This window comes from Spironucleus salmonicida, chromosome 7 (genome assembly GCF_000497125.1).
Source record: "Spironucleus salmonicida strain ATCC 50377 chromosome 7, whole genome shotgun sequence".
NCBI lineage: Eukaryota > Fornicata > Diplomonadida > Hexamitidae > Spironucleus > Spironucleus salmonicida.
The window spans coordinates 1,338,405-1,362,406 of record NC_090602.1 but is presented as its reverse complement, the minus strand read 5'-3'; the positions used below and the strand labels follow the sequence as shown (position 1 = coordinate 1,362,406).

The 24,002-nt window shown below is 28.2% G+C and overlaps 18 protein-coding genes across 18 annotated transcripts; 8 read left to right on the top strand and 10 right to left on the bottom strand. All coding sequences in view use genetic code 6, as the record gives it.

Annotated features, from left to right (window-relative positions):
* Positions 1–489: 489 nt before the first annotated feature.
* Positions 490–1,272, top strand: SS50377_27598 (uncharacterized protein; the record flags this gene model as incomplete). Its single annotated transcript, XM_067911383.1, has 1 exon — positions 490–1,272. The coding sequence occupies one exon, from the start codon at positions 490–492 to the stop codon at positions 1,270–1,272; it is 783 nt and encodes a 260-aa protein (XP_067762070.1).
* A 143-nt stretch (positions 1,273–1,415) lies between these two features.
* SS50377_27597 (Glycerol kinase) lies at positions 1,416–2,729 on the top strand (the record flags this gene model as incomplete). Its single annotated transcript, XM_067911382.1, has 1 exon — positions 1,416–2,729. One exon carries the CDS (start codon positions 1,416–1,418, stop codon positions 2,727–2,729), a length of 1,314 nt encoding a protein of 437 aa, XP_067762069.1.
* Positions 2,730–2,842: 113 nt separating this feature from the next.
* SS50377_27596 (DNA repair helicase) lies at positions 2,843–5,290 on the top strand (the record flags this gene model as incomplete). The annotated part of the gene is made up of 1 exon (XM_067911381.1): positions 2,843–5,290. The coding sequence occupies one exon, from the start codon at positions 2,843–2,845 to the stop codon at positions 5,288–5,290; it is 2,448 nt and encodes an 815-aa protein (XP_067762068.1).
* Positions 5,291–5,332: 42 nt separating this feature from the next.
* On the top strand, positions 5,333–6,406 carry SS50377_27595 (Brix domain-containing protein; the record flags this gene model as incomplete). The annotated part of the gene is made up of 1 exon (XM_067911380.1): positions 5,333–6,406. One exon carries the CDS (start codon positions 5,333–5,335, stop codon positions 6,404–6,406), a length of 1,074 nt encoding a protein of 357 aa, XP_067762067.1.
* A 12-nt stretch (positions 6,407–6,418) lies between these two features.
* On the bottom strand, positions 6,419–7,951 carry SS50377_27594 (Poly(A) polymerase; the record flags this gene model as incomplete). The annotated part of the gene is made up of 1 exon (XM_067911379.1): positions 6,419–7,951. One exon carries the CDS (start codon positions 7,949–7,951, stop codon positions 6,419–6,421), a length of 1,533 nt encoding a protein of 510 aa, XP_067762066.1.
* Positions 7,952–8,021: 70 nt separating this feature from the next.
* On the bottom strand, positions 8,022–9,473 carry SS50377_27593 (uncharacterized protein; the record flags this gene model as incomplete). The annotated part of the gene is made up of 1 exon (XM_067911378.1): positions 8,022–9,473. The coding sequence occupies one exon, from the start codon at positions 9,471–9,473 to the stop codon at positions 8,022–8,024; it is 1,452 nt and encodes a 483-aa protein (XP_067762065.1).
* Positions 9,474–9,527: 54 nt separating this feature from the next.
* Positions 9,528–10,478, bottom strand: SS50377_27592 (Ubiquitin family domain-containing protein; the record flags this gene model as incomplete). The annotated part of the gene is made up of 1 exon (XM_067911377.1): positions 9,528–10,478. One exon carries the CDS (start codon positions 10,476–10,478, stop codon positions 9,528–9,530), a length of 951 nt encoding a protein of 316 aa, XP_067762064.1.
* A 536-nt stretch (positions 10,479–11,014) lies between these two features.
* On the bottom strand, positions 11,015–11,614 carry SS50377_27591 (Peroxiredoxin; the record flags this gene model as incomplete). Its single annotated transcript, XM_067911376.1, has 1 exon — positions 11,015–11,614. The coding sequence occupies one exon, from the start codon at positions 11,612–11,614 to the stop codon at positions 11,015–11,017; it is 600 nt and encodes a 199-aa protein (XP_067762063.1).
* A 387-nt stretch (positions 11,615–12,001) lies between these two features.
* SS50377_27590 (Metal-dependent phosphoesterase) lies at positions 12,002–12,958 on the bottom strand (the record flags this gene model as incomplete). The annotated part of the gene is made up of 1 exon (XM_067911375.1): positions 12,002–12,958. One exon carries the CDS (start codon positions 12,956–12,958, stop codon positions 12,002–12,004), a length of 957 nt encoding a protein of 318 aa, XP_067762062.1.
* A 591-nt stretch (positions 12,959–13,549) lies between these two features.
* On the bottom strand, positions 13,550–14,794 carry SS50377_27589 (uncharacterized protein; the record flags this gene model as incomplete). Its single annotated transcript, XM_067911374.1, has 1 exon — positions 13,550–14,794. The coding sequence occupies one exon, from the start codon at positions 14,792–14,794 to the stop codon at positions 13,550–13,552; it is 1,245 nt and encodes a 414-aa protein (XP_067762061.1).
* A 150-nt stretch (positions 14,795–14,944) lies between these two features.
* On the bottom strand, positions 14,945–15,181 carry SS50377_27588 (uncharacterized protein; the record flags this gene model as incomplete). Its single annotated transcript, XM_067911373.1, has 1 exon — positions 14,945–15,181. The coding sequence occupies one exon, from the start codon at positions 15,179–15,181 to the stop codon at positions 14,945–14,947; it is 237 nt and encodes a 78-aa protein (XP_067762060.1).
* A 22-nt stretch (positions 15,182–15,203) lies between these two features.
* SS50377_27587 (uncharacterized protein) lies at positions 15,204–16,034 on the top strand (the record flags this gene model as incomplete). The annotated part of the gene is made up of 1 exon (XM_067911372.1): positions 15,204–16,034. One exon carries the CDS (start codon positions 15,204–15,206, stop codon positions 16,032–16,034), a length of 831 nt encoding a protein of 276 aa, XP_067762059.1.
* Positions 16,035–16,141: 107 nt separating this feature from the next.
* Positions 16,142–16,813, top strand: SS50377_27586 (uncharacterized protein; the record flags this gene model as incomplete). The annotated part of the gene is made up of 1 exon (XM_067911371.1): positions 16,142–16,813. The coding sequence occupies one exon, from the start codon at positions 16,142–16,144 to the stop codon at positions 16,811–16,813; it is 672 nt and encodes a 223-aa protein (XP_067762058.1).
* Positions 16,814–16,815: 2 nt separating this feature from the next.
* SS50377_27585 (Kinesin-associated protein) lies at positions 16,816–19,278 on the bottom strand (the record flags this gene model as incomplete). Its single annotated transcript, XM_067911370.1, has 1 exon — positions 16,816–19,278. One exon carries the CDS (start codon positions 19,276–19,278, stop codon positions 16,816–16,818), a length of 2,463 nt encoding a protein of 820 aa, XP_067762057.1.
* Positions 19,279–19,389: 111 nt separating this feature from the next.
* SS50377_27584 (uncharacterized protein) lies at positions 19,390–20,667 on the top strand (the record flags this gene model as incomplete). Its single annotated transcript, XM_067911369.1, has 1 exon — positions 19,390–20,667. One exon carries the CDS (start codon positions 19,390–19,392, stop codon positions 20,665–20,667), a length of 1,278 nt encoding a protein of 425 aa, XP_067762056.1.
* Positions 20,668–20,756: 89 nt separating this feature from the next.
* Positions 20,757–21,782, bottom strand: SS50377_27583 (uncharacterized protein; the record flags this gene model as incomplete). Its single annotated transcript, XM_067911368.1, has 1 exon — positions 20,757–21,782. The coding sequence occupies one exon, from the start codon at positions 21,780–21,782 to the stop codon at positions 20,757–20,759; it is 1,026 nt and encodes a 341-aa protein (XP_067762055.1).
* Positions 21,783–21,903: 121 nt separating this feature from the next.
* SS50377_27582 (Syntaxin 18) lies at positions 21,904–22,626 on the bottom strand (the record flags this gene model as incomplete). The annotated part of the gene is made up of 1 exon (XM_067911367.1): positions 21,904–22,626. The coding sequence occupies one exon, from the start codon at positions 22,624–22,626 to the stop codon at positions 21,904–21,906; it is 723 nt and encodes a 240-aa protein (XP_067762054.1).
* Positions 22,627–23,562: 936 nt separating this feature from the next.
* SS50377_27581 (uncharacterized protein) lies at positions 23,563–23,895 on the top strand (the record flags this gene model as incomplete). Its single annotated transcript, XM_067911366.1, has 1 exon — positions 23,563–23,895. The coding sequence occupies one exon, from the start codon at positions 23,563–23,565 to the stop codon at positions 23,893–23,895; it is 333 nt and encodes a 110-aa protein (XP_067762053.1).
* Positions 23,896–24,002: the final 107 nt, after the last annotated feature.

The following is a 24,002-nucleotide window of genomic DNA, read 5'->3' as shown; positions in this document are numbered from 1 at the left end:
GCCTGATTATGACTTCGTTATAACACCATTATAACAATTAAGAAAGATTTTCATTATTGAATAATAAGAATTTAAAATTCAAATATTTGAAGATGCGTATATGTATGCTATTAGCTTATTAGAGTAAAAACAAATACAAGAATAACTATTATATAACTTTGATATTTAATAGCTAATTGAATTAGCATTAAATTATAATACAGTGTTAGATTTTTAAATTAATTTAATATAATTTGACCCTTTTAAGAATAAATTAAATTTTTATTAGTAGGTTGTAATATGCTTCATAATATTGATATTGAATGAATTTGAGCTAATAACAGACTCTGGTGAGATTATATTCTATAATAATGATATTATGGTGAAATTTTGATTCAATTATTCATAGTAATTGTATTTTTATTATTTATTTCAGAATTATGAGAGTTAGTATAATAATATACCTTATAATATTTATATATAACTATCTACCATCTCAATATATATAGAATGGAGAATGCTAGAGCATTAATGTGCTAAATAATCGAAGAGATGACCCATGAACCTGCCCCAGATCATCCTATTCTTACGGATGAAAATAAAATCTCTCATAAAGAGCTAAATAATGACGAATAAATTATGGCAGATGGATCATAGATTGTTCTGTCATTAAAGGATCTTCTAAGACAAAAAGCAGAGTTAATTAGTTCAAATGCATCTCCAGCAGTACTAGCAGCACATTCATTTAAAATACGTTAAGAATTTGATGTCTTATAAAAATATATTCACTCAATTTCAGTTTTGAAAAATTCAGACTTAAAAAAAGCTCATGATACGTTTTAGTCTGCTTATGATACGTTACAATAATTTGATAAAAATTCTGCATAAAATGTTAAATCATAGGCCTCGGAAGTGGCTCTAGGTGTTCCAAAATATATTTAAGATGCAAAATTAGATGATCTTCTCCCAGAATTTAAGTCATACGAGGAGGCTAAATAGAAAGTCGAGGATTTAAACATAGAAATAGATAGAAAAGCACAGCTAGGTATTGAAAAGTTGAAAGTTATTAAAAACCAGGCAATGGGTCATGCAGAGCTGTAAACAGTCATGGATGAAAAGGTAGATACAGTTCAGGAACAACTGACAACGGCTAATGAATAGCTTAAAGGAGTATTGATCACCAGCGAGCATTTACGTAAAAAACTAATGAAGGGAGATAAATGCATGATGATTTGTGTTCTGATAATGATAGTTCTAATAGCCGCATATTGGTTATACAGGTTAATTAGCTGATTATTTTTAAGACACTGCTATTATTTTATAATTAAGTTAACTTTATAATAAACTACTCGATTTATTTAAATATATAATTTGTGATTTACCTATTAAATAATAAAAACATATTAAAAATAACATTGATATTGAGGTTTTCTTAAATGCTAGTTATAGACCAGGGCAGCAAATCAACTTCAGTATATGCATTTATTGATTAAAAGTTGAAATATAAAAAAAAAGTTAATCATACTATTCTATCGGAATGTCCAGGCTAGTTCGAATTTGATCCAGAGGAGATATTTTGCCATATTAATTTAGGGATAGCTGACGTAGCAAAGCAAATGATACACGATAAATTAGATCTTAAATGCATAAAAAGCTGTTCATTAGCGATTTAGCGTAACAGCATGGTTATTTTTGATCGTTAGACAGAAATGAGTATATGCGGAATATCATGGGCAGATACGAGATGTCAAGACATAGTTAATGATTATAAATGTAATAATTAAATATTTTAACAAAAAACTGGTGCTAATATGAGCTATTTATAGACAATTTTTAAGTATAAATGGTGGTAAAAATAAACCGGATATAAATACAGTAAAAATCACATTATAGGAACTTTAGATACATATTTACTATTCAGAATGTTTGGTAGAATTGTTACAGAGCCATCTATGGCATGCCATACTGGATTATATAATATTAACACCAATTATTGGGATCCTGAGCTTTTTTAACTATTTGATTTTCCAACAGAAACTTCACATATTGAGTTGGTTTAATCTAATTAAGTTTTTGGTAGATTCACTACGGGCCCATTTAAAATTCCTCTTAATTTTGTAATTGGGGATGCATAGGCAGGATTTTTTGTAAACAAACCAAACGAGGTTAAAATTTCAATGGGATATGGCGCTTTCATGTTATCATAATGCTAACATACAAATTCTAGCTAAACAGTTGTAACAACAGGTTATTACGATAATAAATATCAGATTATCAAGGCGTACGAGTCATTTATTCCCGTTACTACAGGATATATTGACTGGTTGCGTAAAATACATATTCTAGACGATACACCAATTGATTTAATTCTAGTAGACGTAGACTCATCAAATGGCATTATTTTTGTTCCTTCACAAGGAATTTTAACAGGAGCTTCATTCTCTTCTCTTCCTGGGCATTTTGCATTTGCGGTTTTGCAAGGAATTGCACTTGAAATTAATGACAAAATAGGTTTGATAAAAGATAAGACTATAAGAATTTCTGGAGGGGTATCACGTAGTAATAAATTTTGCTAAATACTAGCAGATATTTGCGAATGTGAGGTTATTAGAGAGTAATAAATGACAGCAAGGGGATGTGCATATGGATTATAGGCAAGATTTTCTGCACATATTGACAGGTTTCAATAGGTTAATCTCTAAAATGAGATTATAGAAAGATGGAATGCCATAAAAATATATGGAAAGTGAAAGTTAATAGACCTTATAATATAATTACTAAAATTTAGTAGATGCCCGAATTAATTATTTAAAATGTTAAAATACTATTCCCATTTGAACCTTATCCATAACAAATTTCTTATATGGATAAAATACTGATTTCACTACATAAGAATACAAATGCAGCTTTAGAGGCTTAAACTGGATTTGGTAAATCGGTGTGTTTATTCGCAGCTACATCATCATTTTAAATCCAATTCAACCTTGCTAAAGAACTTCTAGCAGTATTAATTACTATATAGCAATCTCCTAACTTTAAAAATGATCCTCATAAAAATCATATCAAATTAATCTCCCAATAGATCTAAATTCCAGTAAATGATTTAAACTTATCTTTTGAGTTTATAAAAACTAATTAAAAGCTAAAAAAATGTCTTTAATATGATAAGGTGACGAAAATATATGAAGCACTATGTCCTTAAATCATCTTTTTATCCAGAACTCACACATAATTATAATAAGCAAATGCTTGCATAAAACTTTTAAAATTAGAATAACATATTTCTTATTTAGGATCTAGATCCAATTTTTGTCTTAATGAACAAGCTAAACATCTTTCAGTAAAAGATAAAATTCCTATTGCTACAGTCTGCAAGTCACTGCTTAAGAATAGAAAATGTACATTTTCTGTTTAAACAAAGCTGGAAATAACTGATCTAGAAGATATATTATCATCTGGAACAGCAAATAAGGTTTGTCCATATTTTGCCTCACGACAATCTTTAGATTCATAAATTATAATAGCTCCTTACAACTACATATTTGATTAAGAACTTCTGAAAGTTATTCAAAACCCAATTATTATTTTTGATGAAGGGCATAATTTTGAAAGTTTTGTAAAAACCTAATTCTAAGCTGCGTTTACATCTGACAATATTGGAGGAGCCTTGAAAAATATAGCGTTAGCATTAGAAGTCTGCAGAGAGTTAGAGCTTAATTAAACATCTTTGCAATAATAATTGTAACCTACAAAGCCTCTCAACGAATCGTAAAAATACTACTAAAATCATTACTAAAATTTGAAAAAATTGGGTGATATTTTATTGACAATCAAGCTCAATATTGAAGCATTATCTAACTTAGAAACGCTTTATTTTGAGAATATTTACGATAAAGTTAACTTGAAATCTCTCACCATGGACCTGATTGAATCTGCGAATTATGCAGATTTTGTAATTTATAACTTACGCCATGACTATAGGAAGTCAAATTCTAAATCGTAATATCTTTATCTTTAAGGAGATAGAGCTGTTGGGAAAAATTATCAATTTGGGCTAGTAATTTAAGTTGCAAAAATAGTGGAAATAGCGTATAATGCAACAGTATCAGGTGCAAAATCTGAAGATATTGGGGTAGTTTTTTAAAAAGATAAATTTCATATTTTCTGTCTCAATAGTTGTATTCCAGCATATTTGATTTAGTAAATTAACCCTTTTAGTGTTATTTTGACTTCGGCAACATTGTCACCCATGAGAGATTTAGAAATGGAAACTGGACTAAATTATACTATCAAAGAAAGTTTTTAAAGTGTTATGAAAAAGCACTAAGTAATATGTAAAAATATAGATGATTCTGGATTAATAGGCACATTTTAGAACAGAAATAACTATTATTTTTCTAAAGTAATTTAAGTTATTAAAGTTTCTCAATTTAATACATTGCATGGAGGTATCTTAGTTTTTGTCTAAAGCTATTAGATCATAAAGGAGATCAAAAAATTATTAAATGGTTAGTATATTTATTTTGAAGGGGATCATGATGCTTTAAATAGCTATTCGAATAATCTATCATAACGGCCAATTTTAGTAGCTGTAGCAAGAGGAACTTTATCCGAAGGCATAGACTTTGCTGATGAATTATGTCGAACAGTTATTATAGTTTCTATTCCTTTCCCGGATATTAAGGACTAAATATTGATTTAGTAACGAGACTGGCTTGATAAATACGGAAAAGGACTAACAGGATCTATATATTACGAAAATTTAGCATTTAGAGCAGTAAATTAATGTATTGGTAGAGTCATACGTAATAAAAATGATTTTGGGACAGTTATTCTTGCAGATTAACGTTATTGTGAATAAAGAAACATTAATAAGCTGCCAAAATGGATTGTGCAAAATGTTTAAACTTATAAAATCAATAATTTAGGAGAATATAATAATAAAAAATAAAATATTGTTAAAACTGAAGATTCTGATGTCATCGATGTTCCAGTTACAATTTCTCAAGTTTTCACTTAAAAAGAAATTAAAACTTAAAAATAAATAAGTCTTAACAATATAAATATGCTTAAATAAAATAATAACCTTAGTATACAATTTTTACAGGTTATTACTAAATTGAAAAAAATAAACATATACGAATAGCTAAAGAAAATTTCAAAAGAAGCCAAATTATCAATAGTTTAAGCATCTATATCATTAACTTCTTTTATCAATGAGAATATAAATATTTTAGATATATTGGATTTTGAAGTAATTTTAGCGAATATTGACGAGCTACTTTTATTAGAAGTTTTAACTCGGTTATGATGTGATAAATATAATGTAATATTTTTTTTCATTCCTTATTTCATGGGGAAGAATAAGTTCTTAGCTAAAAACAGGCGTGGTCCTAAAATTAGTGGACCAATTCCAACAGCAAGGAAACGAAAAGTATCAGCATAATCTATCGAGCGACTAAAGGAGATGTAAGAGGTGTCCACTAAGTTAGCTGATTCACATCATATTAAAGCTCATCAGAAAGGTTTTAGATAAGTTTCATAGCTTAAAAAGATGATTTAAAAACGAGAAACTTAAATTCTGAAAAGTGAGGGTACGTTTGTAGCTAAACAACCATTAACAATCGATCATCGTCGTGTTAAAGATGCAACAATTGAACATCATAAAATTGCAGAAGAGGAATTGTTACATGCAGAAACTAATGATGAACTTAAGACGTATTTTACATTAAATTAAAACCCAAAGGTTGCTCTTACAATTGAATAATACAAGTGGTCTCATTAACACAAGCGATCAGTTGCTATGAAAGATGATTTAATATCAATATTTGGTGGTGTTTTTGAATATGTAGAGAGAGGTGATTATAAGAAAAAGTGCATTAGAGAATTTTGTTGCGAGTTATACTAATAGGGATATACTAGTGTTTTTATGATTTAGGAAACCATTCGCGGCCCTACCCATTGTTTAATGATTGCATTGCCATATGGGCCTAGTGCATATTATAGACTTTATGAATATGATTTAAGGAAAGACTTGAAAGGAGCAGGAAAACCTACGTTTGCTCCGCCGGAAATAATTATGACTAATTTTAATACCCGATTGGGTAGAAGAGTTGGTCGACTTATATAACAAAATTTAAGTTAAAAAGAAGCTATTTAAGCAAGATAAGTAGTCACATTCCATAATTAGAGGGATAATATATTTATGAGAGCATATAGATATGTTTTCACAGAAAAATAGGATGCAGATCTTACAAATGATAAAATAGAAGACAAAGTAGACATTAGAATGTAGGAACTTGGACCTAGACTTTCTTTCAAGCTTAGATGGATATAGCATGGTGTTTATGATCCAGAATATGAAGAATATGAATTTTATCAGAATGCTAATATTGAATCAGCTAACAGAACATTATTTTTCTTGTGAAATTTTATTTTATCATTCAAAAGTAACTAATTACCTCAATTCTTTACCTCCCTTTAAAGCAACAACCATATTATTTACAATACTCTATATGCTTACTTCTTCCTACTCAAGCCTAGTTCTTATTTAAGATTTGAAATTAAAAATTATCTCTTTTAGTTTTTTAATTAACCATTCTTTTTCACCACTCGTTTTAGAAATACCAATAAATAATGTATAACAATAAGCACTTGTTCCTTTGAATTTATTTTAGTCAAACCAGACTGGATAAGGCCTTATATAATCTATATTAGCTTATCCACCTGTTTCTTCTTTAGTTAACCTCTAAAGGTTGGTAAAAATATTAACAATTAAAGGTTCTATTTTATCTTTAGTTTATTAAAGCAACTCTGATTAATTAGAATTTATCTATATGTATAAATAACCTGCTTTAAAAGCCGAATCAGAGAAAAATTATTAAATACAAGGCTTTAGTTCATCAGAAAGATCGCTAAAAATAAGATCCATTACATGAAGCTTCCGCAGCAAACCATCATTTGCAGGAATTTTCATTACTTATGAAGAATATTCCATAATAATTTCCATATTTCGTTAGCATGTCTGGAATACTTTTTTAATTACACGACAAGTAGAGTCTGTTACTTTAGCAGTTGAATTTATTTCTGGTTTTACTGGGGTAATAATTTACATAGGAGTTTACTACTAAATATAACCTACGTCTTAGTTTACTACAATAGGAATACTATAGTTATATCTACCATATGCATAAAAGAAATTATATAAATATTACCATGGAGAAAGCGGCTCATTATACATTTCACGCATTAAATGACACATCATGAGTGTAAGATTTATTCCTCCAAAGTAGCCAAATTTATTTCCAGATATTCCAGTTTCTTAAAGAACTTGTTTTAAAAATCGTATAGTAGTGTTGAAGGTGGCCTCTTATTTTTAAGTCTCCTTTTTAATCCACATATTCGCAGCAACAGATGCAGCAACTTCTTTCATTTTTGCTTTAACATTTTTGAAATTATCTTCATTTAAGAAGTCCATATCTTTAGTAAGTTAAGCATCAGCTAAAATAAGTGGTTAAAGATCTAACTCAACATCATCAAAAACTAAAGTCAAAATCGGATGCTTTGCCTTAGTAATAGCCTCTACCTGCTTAGCTCTAGGGTCCTATTTGAGTCTAGGTGGTAATACATCAAAAAATGTTTTAGAATCAACATAGAATGGAAGAAGTACAACAGAGTCAATATCGGACCCGGGTGTATGAACATTTAAGAGATATGAACCATAGGGCTAAATAAATGCTAGTCTATTCACATCTGAGTAATTTGTCATCCATTATTTCTAAGTAGATGAATACGTACTCCATACCCAGTCTGAAATTATTTTTTCTACTGCGTCTAATGCCTTTTTACGTCGTTCTTGCTCTATTGGTGCTTCAATTAAATATTACGATACGTAATTTTACATAGTTTATGATAATAATTTATCCATTGCTGGATTGAATCCACAATGCTGTGGAGGAGACTTTGGTTGCATTGTAGATGTGGAGTGGATAGTGAAACGATTTATTATCTAAATAATATAAAAACTATTCTTACAAACAAATTCAATCAAAGCACCATAACCCATTTTCGTTAATGGTAATAATATCATTTTCTGCTAGTTCATTTAGCATCATTTTAATATTAGTACCAAATTATTATTATAACTCCTACAATGTCTACTTTCGTAGCTTAATTACTTTGCAAACACTTGCTTTTAATATTTCACTGCATACTTAGTTAGTATACTATATTTGTACATTCGTCGAATTAACCTCTATAGAATCATTTTCATAGACTTATAAAATATCGACATCTTCAGTAATTACCCATTTACCATCAAGTTTTTCAATCAGTCCATATTCTTCTAAGCAGCTTAAGTCAACCTGATACTCATTATCAAGTAATTCTTCTTTTATAATACGTTCTAAAACAACCATCAAAATCCCTTATACTTTAATATGCACTCCATTTATTTCCACATTACAAAAAGATCTGACCAAGTCGAATTAAAATCTTTCAGATTTTTAGAAAGATATACTAACTTCCTCAAGTTAGCAACTTCTATACCCCTCATCAAATAAATGAATTACGACATTATTTTCTATTATTTGTGCATTATTCAGCTATTATACAAACTTTTAACAATCTATATTCTAAGCTGCCGAAAATAAACTTATCTCTTCCATAATAGTTTATGGACTAACTCGTTTTAGGCTATCAGAAATTGCAGTTTTTGCGTTAAATGGTATATTTTAAAATAAATTTACTGCCCCTTAAATATCATTACTTAACATTAAATCGTTTACTGTTGGTAGTGGATTTGAATGCACCTAAAGTATTTTAATTGGGTTCTCTACTGCAAACACATCAAAATTTCGTAAATTTGGTGTCTATGATATAGCTTCCATTGAGGTAGTGTCAATAAGATTTCTTGCCAAAAGCTGGGCAAACTGCTCTTATAGATTAAAATACTTTATTGCTGAAAAAATTTCCTGTAAAAATTGACGGTCAAGACTTTAAAAAGAAGTTGAGAATGACTATATTTATGCATTCAGAACTACCCAGAAAAATTATGAAAAGTCAGAAAAGATGAAAGTGGAAGCAGTTTAGATATAAAGTTAGAGTGGCTTTAAATCTGAAAATGTTAATGGGAATAGTGATAGGGTAACCTAAATTTTTGATTCAGATGAATCAGTTAGAGCCCGTAAAGCACGCAATGCACAGGATTTTGATTTTTTATGAAGTTCGTAACATTATTCGAATATTTATTATTAATCTAAAGATATATGATCAGCTAAATTAGATATGGCTAGGTCTGAGTATGGGGAAAACCGTATTGCTAAGTTTATAATGCATCTTTAGTTATTTGACACCAGTTTAGCTTTCTTAATGAATATCTTCCAAATCTCGTTATAATTAAGATGCTTAAGAAGCTACTGAATGTCAAAGTCGATATTTAATAATTATTTTTCATCTGCTGTTTCCAAATACGCTTCGATTGTTTCATGTAACATTTTATAAGATGTTAATATTATATAAAATTATCATGTACTAATTAATTTTAAACGTCACTCCTAAATATGTGCTCTGATTGCTTATAAAGTACTTCTTAATTAAGGCTAAGTTAACTATACATCCTGAAGAATATCTAAAATTTAGCTTAACTCAGGGTTGATTGATCTACTCATTTATATTAAGCTACTAGTAATAGACTGTATCTCACGTTAAGTTTACAACTTTTATAGCGCTGTTCCTTAATCTAATGCTTTAACTCTAGTAGAGAGTTAATTAATTACTAAACCATAGCCTTCTTATTATATTTGCTGTTATGTTTATGTATTTCTTTAAACTTAATTTGTAATTTCTTAAAACCTTTACATTGTACTATCATTTTAGATCTATTGTTAATCTTAACGTTATGTACGTCTACTGGTTTATGGTCTAGAGGGGGTTTGTGCAGTCTCATTATTTTAATTATTATCATTCGATGAGTTCTATGATCCATTATTAATATGAGAAAAAATATTTTAGAATACTGTATTAAGCACACCATCACCTTAAATATTACCTTCTAGTATGTTACCTAATCCACCTATTATATTACTAATTGGTCCAAAACCAGCTATATCTCCATCTAAATCAGCCTATACTATCTCTGGACCATTTGGGCCCTATTACATCTGTATATTTATGATGCTTTAGTTACCAAGTAGCGATGACGGATCAAACGCATTTCTTTAAGTATTACTCTAAGAAGATGAGGCTTCTGACTAAGTTCTAGAAGGGCGTAAATTTTAATACATTTATATTGTATCTTCTTAATGAATTCCTAATTCACTTAGCTAAATTTCATAATCAGCCTGTGATAATAATTTTCCTTTACAAATAAGTCTAAACATTTACATTTCCTAATTAGTTTATGTAGCTATTATCTAGAATAATTCTCTCAATGGTCTATTGGTATCAATTTATACTTGAAAAGTTTAACGTGAAACATTATCCACAACAGTCAAGGTCATCTGGTATAAAATTACTTTAAAAATAATATCATTAAGAATATATAATTATATAATTATTGAAAGTATTTTTTGTTTTTATTGAATTTCCATTATCCAGTATAATATGCAAGACAATGTGAAATTTTCATATTTATATTTCATTATAAGCTCTTTAAAATTTTCAGTTAATTGAATAATTAACAATTTAATTATTCTACACCCATAAGTAGGATAAATATAATAATTATCTAGCAATTTTCAATATTATAACAAAATATATTTAATTACCCAAATTGTTGCATGATATTATTAGTAATATCTTATAACAAGGGCGAAAATGAGTATTATTTATAACTTGAAATGATTTCAAAAAGAAAATTATGATAAAGTCAATAGGAATTATAATCTCATATAAAATAATTTATTAAATTGTTATACTGTTTAATATATGAACCATTCCATTATATACTTATTTATTTTATAATTTATTTATTGAACAATCTTTACTGATTAAAATATCGAAAACTAACAATAATATTAATAAAATGTGTGATAAATCAGTAATGTTTCTTGAAATATTCTTTCTTAGCATCAACACCAGGTTTGATGACGTCATCGGGCTTTTCAGGAGTCCAACCGCAAGGAATAACGTTACCTGTCTTATCAGAGTATTAGAAGGCCTAGACGAGTCTAAGACATTCTTCTACAGATCTACCAACTGGAAGATCATTTACAGTAACCGAGCGAACGATTCCTTTATCAGAAATAATAAAAATACCTCTGAGGGGGATACCTTCTCCTGGGATCAATACACCAAAGTCCTCAGCCATCTTGGTAGATTTGTCAGCAAATAAATCACACTTGCACACACCGATACCACCTTCCTTGCGCTCTTATAAGCACCATGCGTAGTGGGAGAAGTGGGAATCGCAAGAGCCAACAATTATTTCACAATTATGTTTCTTGAGTTCCTCAGAAGCCTCAGTAAATTTAATAATTTCAGAGGGGCAAACGAATGTGAAGTCAAGAGGATAGAACATAACGACAAGATACTTGCCTTTATAATCAGAAAGCTGACGTTTTTCGAATGTCATATTAGGTGTAAGAACATCAACAGTAAAATCAGGTGAAGCAGATCCAGGTTGAGGTATTGGCATTTACTTTGAGGAAGTGGATTTGCTGATCTTAAAGTAATAATATTTAATATCATATAATACTCTAATTATATATATAATATTGTATACTTCGATCATATTAAAATAATATTTTACACTTATATTTATATCCTTACAACATTATTTGATATCTGGCTTATTAACACATAGTTCCTATAATTTATTATTTACAGCCAAAGTATACAAAATTCTTAATTAATTAACTTTAATGGAATGATATTAACGAGATTTTTAACAAATTTTGTAAATATATCAAAATTAAATTATAGAAGCTCATCTCCTACCATATGAGAATATATTGTAAATTGTAACCTTATAACTTTTAATATAAGAATTATTACAAAAATCCACTAATTTAACCAATAAATATCACCCACGGCAAGCCATAAATATAACAACTCCGATTTATGCCAAAAGCGCTACAGACATAGCCAAGCCTTTCTAAATATCCATACCTGAATTATATCCCATATCTTTCATCAAATATACTTTTTCCCATTCCATAGTTCGTTTATTTCCCTCTAAATTTCCCAAAAAATAACCATTTTTCTCGCGCTCAGGACCGTGAAAATCACCTGCAATACTTACCTGAAGACCCAATTCTCTAGCTAATTTTCTTAAATTATCCCTTTGGTCAGAATCCTATTCTGGATGTTCCACTTCTAACGCCCGCAGTCCAAGAGTTTAGTAAATAGGGATACACTTATCAACAGATGATTTGTTTTTCGCTAAATAGTAAGGATGTGCCAAAATTGGGTAAGCATTTTCATGTTTTGCTAAAGCAATCATATCTTCTAATAACAGATATTCACTAGATTTTACTACTATGTCTAAATGGGTTTTAAAACAGGAATTGATATCCACACAAATATTTTTGATAGTCAGAAATTATGCAAAATGGATCTTTTGAACTTACGTTGAATTAAGTGTACCAAAGTAGGTTTAAAAGTCTTAATATGATTAATTGAGATTATTAGTTTCCTAAATTTTTATCCAAAGCTTTTCCATTCTAATTTTTCTATCTTTTTTCTAAATTTCAAAAATATCTGCAAATGGTGTAATATTAGGCTTCATTTTGGATGGAAACAACACTATTAAGTGATATATTTCATTGTTACATTTTGATTTTGTGGTGATCTCAACACCAGGAATATAAGTAAAATTATGAGGAAATTTGTATTTTTCAAGTGTTTTGATCGAATCGATATTATCATGATCTGTTATTGCAAAATAAGTCAGATTAAGTGCTATGGCATGCTATATTAATAAGAATGGAGAGTATGAACCATCTGAATGAGTGGAGTGTGAATGAAGATCAATGAGCATTTAAATATCATGCACTACAATACTTAATAAATATTGTATTATTACGATAATATATACAAAATTTGATAAATTAGAGCATAAGACAGATTTTTATATATGATCTTATTTACTAAAAATTTAATATGTTTAAAAGAATATTAGTAAAACTCATACTTTCATTTCTGTAAGGAATTTTTTCAAATCATAATTGAAATTTAACTGGATTATTATTATTATTATTATTATTATATAATATATTATATCTATTCCGCCTATTTGAAGTACTATATCAAATGATGTTGGAAACTTGTTTTGCTATTAGTTTTACTTTTTTAATCACTATATTTACAGTTTATTTATCCCATTAAATAAAATCATAAACAAATAACACTAAATATACTACAATATATAGTTATTCTAAGGATTCAGCAATTTTTATTATCAATCTATTTAAATATAACTGATAAGAAATTCTATCAAATTTTTAATTTATAAATTATAAATAAAAACTATTAGTTTTAGCAAAATTAAAGATCTACTTATCATTTATATTATTTTACTATGTATGTAATTATTACAATCAGTAATCTATATAATGAATTAAAAGATAACTCATTTCATATCAATTCCAAAATGCACCCAGTTAGCGTCTAAATATACAACAAGCTGAGAATCTTGATTAAGATAATTCGTCTTGGAAACTTATAGATTATATTATTCAAAGCTAGTTTCAAAGAATTATATAATTTCTGCTATTTCAGATGAATTAACGTTACCTTCATTTTTAATTAAATTACTTAACTTAATTCTGAATATTCCACCATTACCAGTTGTTTGAGAAAATTTTATAAGATCGAGAAAAACTAGTTATTTTTCTATCCCTTTTATCAAAATATTTAATTAAATCTCTGCACCTGTATTATGAAATTGTATTAATTTAATATTTTTTATTATAATATCATTGTTAACCTTCTAAGTAGTATGTAACCATAGATCAAATCCACTGTTAAATGCTGCTTTCTCGATTTAGTATTATATATCATTATTTGTATAATATTATTACTTATTAGATAATTAATATTTAAATGAATTATAGCATTAATTATCAATATAAATACAGCGCTGGCCGGTGATAGAAACTACCATAAATTATCCATTTATCTAAATCCCATTTATGAGTCTCTAATCAGTAACTATAGTTGAAGACATATTATTCTGAATAATTTCATTCTAAAAAATAAATGACTCCATTAAATTCAGCATAATTTCCTAGGCGATCTACTCCCCCAAAATTCCATTAATTAATTGAGATATTTAGTTTTGTAACAATTATGATATCATATTTATGATTATTTAAAGATTGCAGTTAAACGTAAACTAAAATTTTTTAATATTAATTAATGTCTGTTTAAGATAGGGTTTAAATTTATTTTTACATTCATCTTCAGATTCTATTCTTACTATTGTAGATAAATCAATATTTTCCATCTATATTATAATTTGCCCAGTATCCTGTAAAAATGGAAATTACTTTTAACTAATATAAACCTCAAAGTGAATCTCTAAACTCATATTTTTAATTTAAAAAGAAATAGATTCGTTGAAAATAAAAGAATCCATTTCCTTTATTTAAAGTGATGTAAAAATGCCATTATCTATATCAATAGAAACCCCCATAATATCTAGGTTAATTTTAGGAAGTCGCATTACAGTAAGTATCTTTTCTATCTATTCATCAACAGAAGCCATCCCATATTTCTCAAGTCCTTTATTAGTCAATAATATGTTTATAGCAGCCTGATTTATAGAGGGGTTTGACTGGGTAAAATTGTTTTTATAACAATTTTCTATTTACATCAAGAGTAACATTCTAACCATATCATTATTTATCATATTATTGATATTAATTATAATATTTAGAAAGTACTAGTTGTAATGGTTTTATAAAAATATAACTATTAAGTAAACTAAAAAATATATTTATAGAATATAGAATCTATTGAATTTTCACTCAGGTAAAATAACCTCCTGTTTATCTTTTTTTTATATCTCAAATAACCCTGCTATAACTTCGATTTTGCACACCATTGGGCAGTCTAGATTTTATTCACTTATGTGTACGTCATTCATATCTTTAATTAATACATCCATTTAAGGCTCAATTTACTCAGCCTATGCCTTCTTAAGAAATTTGGGAATATCGATTAGAAGATTACTTTTTGGTACATCACAAGTTGGCTTCATTTTGGAGTGGTAAGTTGTTTATATGGATATTATATAAAATAAATACACTATACAATATATAAGATTATAAAGACAACAATACTTTTTATAAACATTAAATATTTTAGATACATTTATTACTAATTATACAAATAATAATCATACTAGACAAATGAGACCTGCCAGTTAAAATTGTCTCAGATCTAGGTTACTACTTACAAGTGATATACTCGATTAAAAAATAGATACACTAACCAAATCATAATCAGAATATTTAACCGAATTTAAAAAGCTATCTTCTTCATCTATTTTCGTATCTCAAGATACAAAGAAGTATTTACGCGCAGTTCTTAAGACAAAGTAAAAGTAGGGCTATTTATAGTATTCTGATGATTTTGAGATAATTTAAAAACGATAGAATGCGTTAAAACATAACTATTGGTCTTCCCTTATTAAAGAAAAAACGAATGAAATATTAGATAAAATTCAAATAAATTGTTATGATGATCCTGGACTTAATCATATGATTAGGCGTAATATTAAAAATATAATCTATAACATTATTGAAGAGTTTAAAAAGTTCAAAATTACAAAAAATGATAGAATTATTAAAGATATAGATCAAGTCGCGCTTTCAATAAAATCTGGGCGTATTAAAACATTAATGCAAGATTAATAAAAATATTAGAAGAATAACTATTAGAAACTTGAAGTATTTCGAAGAGATAAACGAATTACGGATTATAATATTGAAAGGAACCACAGATATTAAAATAACCTAGGGCTAATTATGTCAGCATAATTATCTAAAGTCGAATTTCCAGTAAAGCAAATTATATTGGAGAAAAAACGATAATTATTAAATATGAAGTGATTTTTTGATAATCTGAAATTATTGTTTTAATTATTCATATTATATGTCAAATAAACAGTAAATAATTAATAGATTTATATTATGTGTTATCAAGATCCGTGTGTAAAATGAATTTAGTACCATTGCGTAATGCTACAATATAAAAGCAACAACAAATCGATAGCTTTTAGGAGTTTAAATAATAACAAGATAATATTAAAAGTTAGTTTATTTTTACTGCACAAGAGCCCAAAAAATTTATTAGGGCTGTTTTTCGAACCAAATCTCATTGTTCATATTTGTAGCAAGATAATGACTTTAAAATTATTATAGCAAATGAATAACGGATTTAGTAAAACTTATTAGCTTCTATGTTTGGAAATAAACAAGAAATTTCATCTGACAAAATTTAAATAGGAATCTACATGGATCCTAATCTTAATCTTCTAATTAGAAGAAATATTACTACTATTCTTTATAATGTGGTTGAAGAATTCAAAAAAATTAAGGTTACAAAAAGTGGTAAAATCATAAAAGATATTGACTAAATTGCTATCACATTAAAATCTAAACGAATCCGAACTTTAGAACAAGATCAAGAAAAGTACTAAAAGCAAAATTATCAAAATCTAGAAATGTATAGGCGAAATGCACGAATTAATAACTTCAACTTGCACAGAGACTAGGTCTACTAAAATAACATTCAAAAAATCAATTAGAAATAACTTACAAAAGTCGAATACCCTGTTAAATCTATTTTGAGCTAGCATAAATTAAAATTGCTGAAAATGCCATAGTGAAATCACTCTATTTCCTCGTCATCACCGTCGTACCCAGTGACTTTTTCGACAAACTCCATGTTGTAAGCCCTGAATCTCGCGATTCTAAAGTTCTCGGCTACCTCAGGCTCATTTTCGATGATAACATCGAAAATATAGTCAGAAATCGCCTGGATTAAATGCCATACTCGCAGTTTCACGTCCTTCAAGTCGCTCTTGAAAATCAGCGGTTAAACCTTGCCTACGCTCTGCTCTGCAATTTTCTTCTGCATTTTTGCCAACAACGCCGCAGTATTTTTTTGCTTCTTATTCTAGACATCAATTTTTTCCTCAATTTTCTGAATTTATCGCATAAAACGTGGGCACAATTGATCGTTTTCTGGCCTGTTGAGACCAGTAAATATGATCTTCGACAACAAAATTTAGAATTCCAAACGTGTCGCAAACGGTTTTCTGAGCTTTCCGTATTGGCAAGCTCTCAAAATTGCTATTAGTACGTTAATCAGCAGATCGTACTCCATATTCTCGAATTTTAGCTAATATTCATCGATTGAGCCGTCCTAGTCACCAAATATTATCTGGAACAACCCTTACTCCTAAATGGCATTCATGTAATCAATAGCTTCCACTAACTATCTCAAAAGAATTTCTGGCAAATACCTGAATTCCTCCATATCAACAAGTTGCTTCACATGATCTCGACTGCTTAAAATTGTGCTGATAGCGCCAATGGCTTAAATACTGCTGCTGAGTTTCATTTCTGGTGAATTGAGCACACCAAACGCTAATTTCAACAAGTTCTTGCTCTTTCCTACCTCAACCGCCTTAGCACTGCACCCAGAAACCACAATTAAACATTCATGAACCATCTCGATGTCTTCGATACTCTCTGATGCGATTTCAAGAATCTTGCTTACGTAGGCTTATTCGGCACTGAAGTCACGCATTTGGTTCTTCGTATTCATTGCGAGGTTTGAGAATATTTTAGCAAATCGTACATCTCGAATCCGATCAAATTACTAGCTTAGGGATGTATGCGCACCTGTGGCCATGATATAACCGGCTTATTTTGCTTCGTTTGATAGATTCACCATTGCCAGAACAATTTCTAGTGGTGGTTGAGGACATAAGCATATTATGTGTGTTAAATCTACTGCTATGTCAGTTTTAGCAAGAATTTGGAGTGACTATGGAGTGGAACCTATTTGGAGTACAATACGGGCACAGAGGGCGGCAGATTTGGCCAAACGTTCGATTTTTGGATCGTCATCTGGATGATTATTATGGTTACCGCAAATTATTGCTACACACTCTTCTTCAGACTTTGCACCCTTACACTCGGCCTTGAAGTAACGAATAAGCTTGTACTTGATCTGCTTAACGTATTTGTCGAGCTATTCTTAGATGTTCAATGAGATCATTTCATGGAGAATATCTGGTGAAAATGAAAGGTTGTACAGAAGACGCAAAACTGGTTCTAATGCCTCGTCATCTTAGTCTTCCTAGACTAATTTAACTAGATATTCAGTGATATTATATTTTTTGATTAGTAAAGCAGCTTCTTCTTAAATAGAGAGCGTGTGAAGAAAATTAACAACCGCTATAACAAGCTGACCATTGACAGGTTTCCGTTTTAGAACTGAGATTAACAAAGGAACCAGCTTGTCCAAGGGGATAAAGTACGTTGCATCACCAGTTTATATTTGTGTTACCTCTGAAACGTGTAATATACCCATAAGGGATGCAAAAAGCATTTTATCCTGAATCTTGATTACCTACTTGAAGTTTTCGTATTCTTGCATATATTTCAGTTTTTACGCTTTATCATTTGGATTAATTGTCTTTTTCTTCTCAGCCACTTCTTTGTATAGAACTTTATATCTTTTATCCTCTTGTTCAATCATTTTTACTAAAGATGAAACAACTTTATGTGTAATTAATGCTGGTGAATAAATTTCATAGCGTGATAGCAAGAAGAATATATATGAAATATTAGTGGCAATTTCAATGTTTCTAAGACCATCATCACGAAGAGTACGAGCCAATGATGCTAGAAGTTGATCATTTGATGCAATTATATCTAAATTGTCTTTATCTGCACAAAGCCTCATTATTGCGGCAGTTGCTGCAACTTTAATAACCATATCTTCGTACATAGCTTAAATGTATTCATCTAGTCTATTGATGGAAATTTCACCACATGCTTAAACTTTTTTACCAGTGATAAGTGATTTAAGCAGTACACCTAAAAGTTCTTTTTACTTTGGGTTAATCAGTTTACACGATTTAAGAAGTGCATCTCTCAGCTCTGGAATGTCTTCTTCAGAATAATTCTAAAGCGGTATTTCTTTACATTAAACATCCTTTTTAATTTCAGGTGGACTATCTTCAATAGGAATAGAAATTTATAGCTCATAATAAACTAATAAACTATTACTAGAATGATTAACATCAATGGAGAGTGGGATAATTTTTTTATCTGACATTTTAGACTGAAGTTAATAATTTTCAATATTATATAATATAAAATTGATAAAATAAATCGAATAATTAATAACATACTTATTAGTATAATAACTATTAGAAGTATTTAAAGTATGTTAGTCTTGATACTATAGCTTTGTAACACTGATGGTGAAGCTTTTATGTACTATAAAGGGGTACAAGTTACTCCTATATAATATCCTTACTATCCAACGTAATTAGGATTCGATGATAATAGCTTTTCATATGACGATGTTAAATTTTTATAAAGAAACAAAATTAATCTTATACAGTTAAACTTTATGCTACCTGGATTATTTTAAAAAGATAATACTCCAAGTTAAAGTTATTTATCTGAGATGAAAAGAGTAGTTTAACTTTGTAAAGATAATAACATTAGCGTAATTATTGCAATGTATTAAAAACATCTAAGTGAACTAAATTGCGGTTAAGGGTTTCCATAGTGGTTACTTGGCTAAACTTTACCCACAGATTCATCTCATGAATTTCCATATCCATTATTGCAACAGATAACTAGAAATAGTAACGGATCCATAAACTAAGATCAGTGTAAACTTATAACTCCAGAATAAACTTATTATAATATTAATGGAGTTGAACATTTATATTTTAATGATAGCTTTATGGACATCATTTAGTAATTTTGGAAAGTTGTGATAAAGGAATTTGATTATTTTGATAACATTATTAGTTATATACCTTTTACAGAACCATAATATGGGAATTATATCAATAATCTGAATTCAGATATTTTACCTTAGTTTTATTCTAAAGTTTTACAAAGTATAAATACAAATAAATCTATTCTGATTTCAGGGGCGATCAATGATGTATTTGATAAATTTGGTGAAATAATATCTGATAATTGCCTAATTTATAATTATATTGACAATACAAAAATATTAGACAAATTTAAAAGTAATTTTTAAGCTGTAGAAGATAATACTTAATCTAATTTTATTATAGGTTAATTCGGAAGAGACTTTAGTATTATAAAGTAATAGCTTACATAAATAAGTGGTAAAACGTGGATTTATCCTTCTTTAAAAGGGTATGGAGACCTTAATGCAATATCGCTTTTATAGTAACCTGAAATTATTTAATAACTTAGTTATCCATATTTTTCGGCTGTTTTTGGGACACATGTCAAATAAACATTTTACTTTGAGAATCAGTCGCTGTCCCTAAAATTTGTTACAGGAGAAATTTCTGCTAGATCAAAAATTGAAATTTCACAATATTGGAAGTTATTTGCAACAAATGCGAAATTTGTATAAGGCTAAGAGGATGTCAAAGTAATTTTAGAAGATGGGTAAGTATTTCTTGAAAATATTAACACAGGAGCTGAGGTTGACATTACAATATGGTGAATTGATAATATTTATTCATTACAATACACTATTTATGTAATTCTATACGATAACAATTATATCAATAATATCCAAATCAATCATTATTCTCACCAAGTACGATATGCGAAGTACTCAAAAACTGCTCTTAATATTTCTACTTACATTTTAAGACCAAACTTTAATTCGGTCTGCTTGCTTACGATGCATATAACATACTCACCATAACACCACGCCGTTGTGCAGAAATTTTGAGCCTCAATAACAACAGAGCTACCTTCGCTAACAGCCTCTAGAGCTGCTTCTAACTAGTTGATTTGTACCTTTCCAATTTAAATACCTCGATTCTATGATCTTTTAATAACTGATAAAGATTAAATTCGCTATGGAAGTTTAAGCTAAATTGCAGATTGGAAATTAAGGTTAAGATTAGTGTTTGATTAAGAAATTGTCGAATTTGATAATATAGCTAGTTTATAGTTGTCGTGATACGTAAATATATTAATATTAAATTTAGAGTTTTTAGAAATTGAGCTGATGGTCATTTATTTGGCTTCTTTTAAAGCAAATAAGTAGAATGTCTGAATTTCAAGCGATTTCACTTCTTCATTCTCATTAAAATTATGTAACTTTACTTTTGAGTTCTGGAAAAATGAAATTATTCCTTTTTCATTATATATTAATGCTAGAACAGAATTTTTATCAAATAGGTCTTCCATTTATATTTTATTTAATAATTTTTCATGATGTAACATCACAAAATATGGATACTTATTAAGTAACTAAATTACTTCAGTAATTAATGGCTTATATTATAAAAATTCATTTTCTAAATCAGAATTATTCTATTATTAAAGAACGTCTAAAAATTTGCCTGAAAATGCAGACAATATAATATTAGAGATCATATTAATGTAATTTTATGAAAATAATGGCAAAATATCGCAAAACACAAATAAATCTGCATATTCCATATTTTTATATACTAAAGTGATTGCTCCCATTTTTAAGGTTTTAGCAGGTGTAGTAAATAATGTGTTTAACGCTTGATAAGCGACTACATAATTGAGCTTGTTATCTTCATTGATAACAAATATAGGCTTACCAGATTTTGAAAGAAGAAATAGTGATTGCATTTAAATGATGTCGTATTATTAAAATATAATATGTAATTAATTTGTCTTAAATTTTGTATTTGATTCACTTATAAGAAACAGCAAATCATTCACTAAAATATACAAAATAATCATAATGTTGTCACTTTCTGACAGCATCTAAATACCATAGTCCTGCAATAGCAATTGACATCAAAACAACAGTCGTTTTAGTTGAGTCTTCTAAGTTTTTCTTTGCCCGAATTAAATATTTATTTGCCTATTATAGTGTCTCCTCGCTTTACAAATTAATATCTTAAATTCTTAAAATTTGATCTCCTTAAGACTATAAGTTTTCTACAAATACCTCTTAGATTTTTTATATTTCAAAAATATCTTGCTAAACTTATCTAGCCTGCACATATTCTTAAAGCTAGTTTGAAAAATTGCTTTAAGCTGTCAGTTACTACTCCTATTGACTCCAATAATCATCTAATACTTCTGGTTCAAAATACTCATAATGAGTTTTAGGGCGAGTCTTCTCTACAATTAGCATAGCGTCTCTACACTCTTAAATAACTAATGCAATAGCACTTTACCAATAATTTTATAGCAAAATTACTTGGCTTCTAGCCATTATCTCTTATAAAGTTTATGGCTCAGTTTCCTGAAACCCAACACTTTTTAATCTTCGAAGTACATCATATAGTCCTTACATTAATTCTGACTCAAATTAAATTGCTTACCTTTTTGTAAAGTAAGTCTTAGAATCAGAATTAAGTGGTTTTTAAGCAAATCGAAATTCATTCTATTTAAGCTTTAGTAATGTATCAGAAATAGTCTACCTAGATATATCTAATAAAATTTATATAGGAGTTTTAACCATTTTATGCTGACTAGGAGGTGATTCTAATCTTTAATAAAAAAAGCCTGAAATATCCATTTCAAGCTATTTAGTATCTTTAATATATATTATTATAAAATAAAAAAGTAGATAAATATGAAAAGTATTTATAAGGATTTATTACTTCGACAGATAATGAATTAAATATTATATATGTTATATATCAATAAAATTTATGTTAAGAATGTCAAGAATTCTAATATGCTTTTTAGTTATAATTTGTTTTAAGAGCGTGTCTCATTATATTCGTTCGCTTTATATCTGTCGAAAATTTATGTAAGATAATATTTACTGTATTCAATTAAATCATTCAAAGTAATGTTTAATATATGATAAATAATTGTTTAACATTTATGACCTAAATAAGACTATATGGCTTATATTTTTCAACTATAAGAGTCTTAAAATTAAGATATTATATCATAAATTATTACTATTATTTAGTAATAACTAAATATCATATTAATAATTATATTTTGTTATTTTTTGTGCCTATATAATATTGTTCCTAGTTAAATATAATTGAAACAACAGAACCAATTATAGATTCCACGAGTATGATATATATATGAAATTTTATATAGTTAGTTCCTTACTAATACGAAAATGAATTTTAAGAAGATAATGATATTTTCAAAAACCAGTATACTTTATAAGTAATATCAAGATTCTCTACATTGTCATATTAAGTAATACCTTTTAAACATTATTACACTTATCATTTGTTATATAGGCATCAATTAGTTATATTATTTATCTTATAAATGACTATAGTTTTAAAGAATTATTTTTCAGTGTATTTAATTTTAATTATAATATATTGACAGTTTTTTAAATAACTCCATATGATATTTTAAATTGTAATGTTTTATATATTATTATATAATATTATTATAGAACCATTCCACATTCTAATAAATGTAATCAACTATTAATCAAGCGATACAGGCAAAACTAACACTAAAATAATAACTGATATAAATTGACGAAATATAATCATAGATTTAAGCAGCTAAAATCACAAATTTTTCCCTTGCTAAAAAAGAGCTATTTCTTCTTGCATAACAATATTTGCTTACCTAAAAATCAAAAATCTGTGCAGAAGAAACTGCTAGTGAAGTTGAGTCTCTATAGTAGTTACGATTAAAATTAACAAAAATAGACGAAAATTTGGCGGAAATTTTAGCAAAAACTGGAGGTAACTCTATGGAGGAGTTTGGAGAACTAGAATTAGTTAGGTTATTAGGATGAGTGTATTAAACGGGGATGAGTTGAATATGGATATTTTTTCATCATACATCTAGTAATATTATGTGCTTCATTTAATTTTGAGACTAATTTAACAATAATTGAGATTT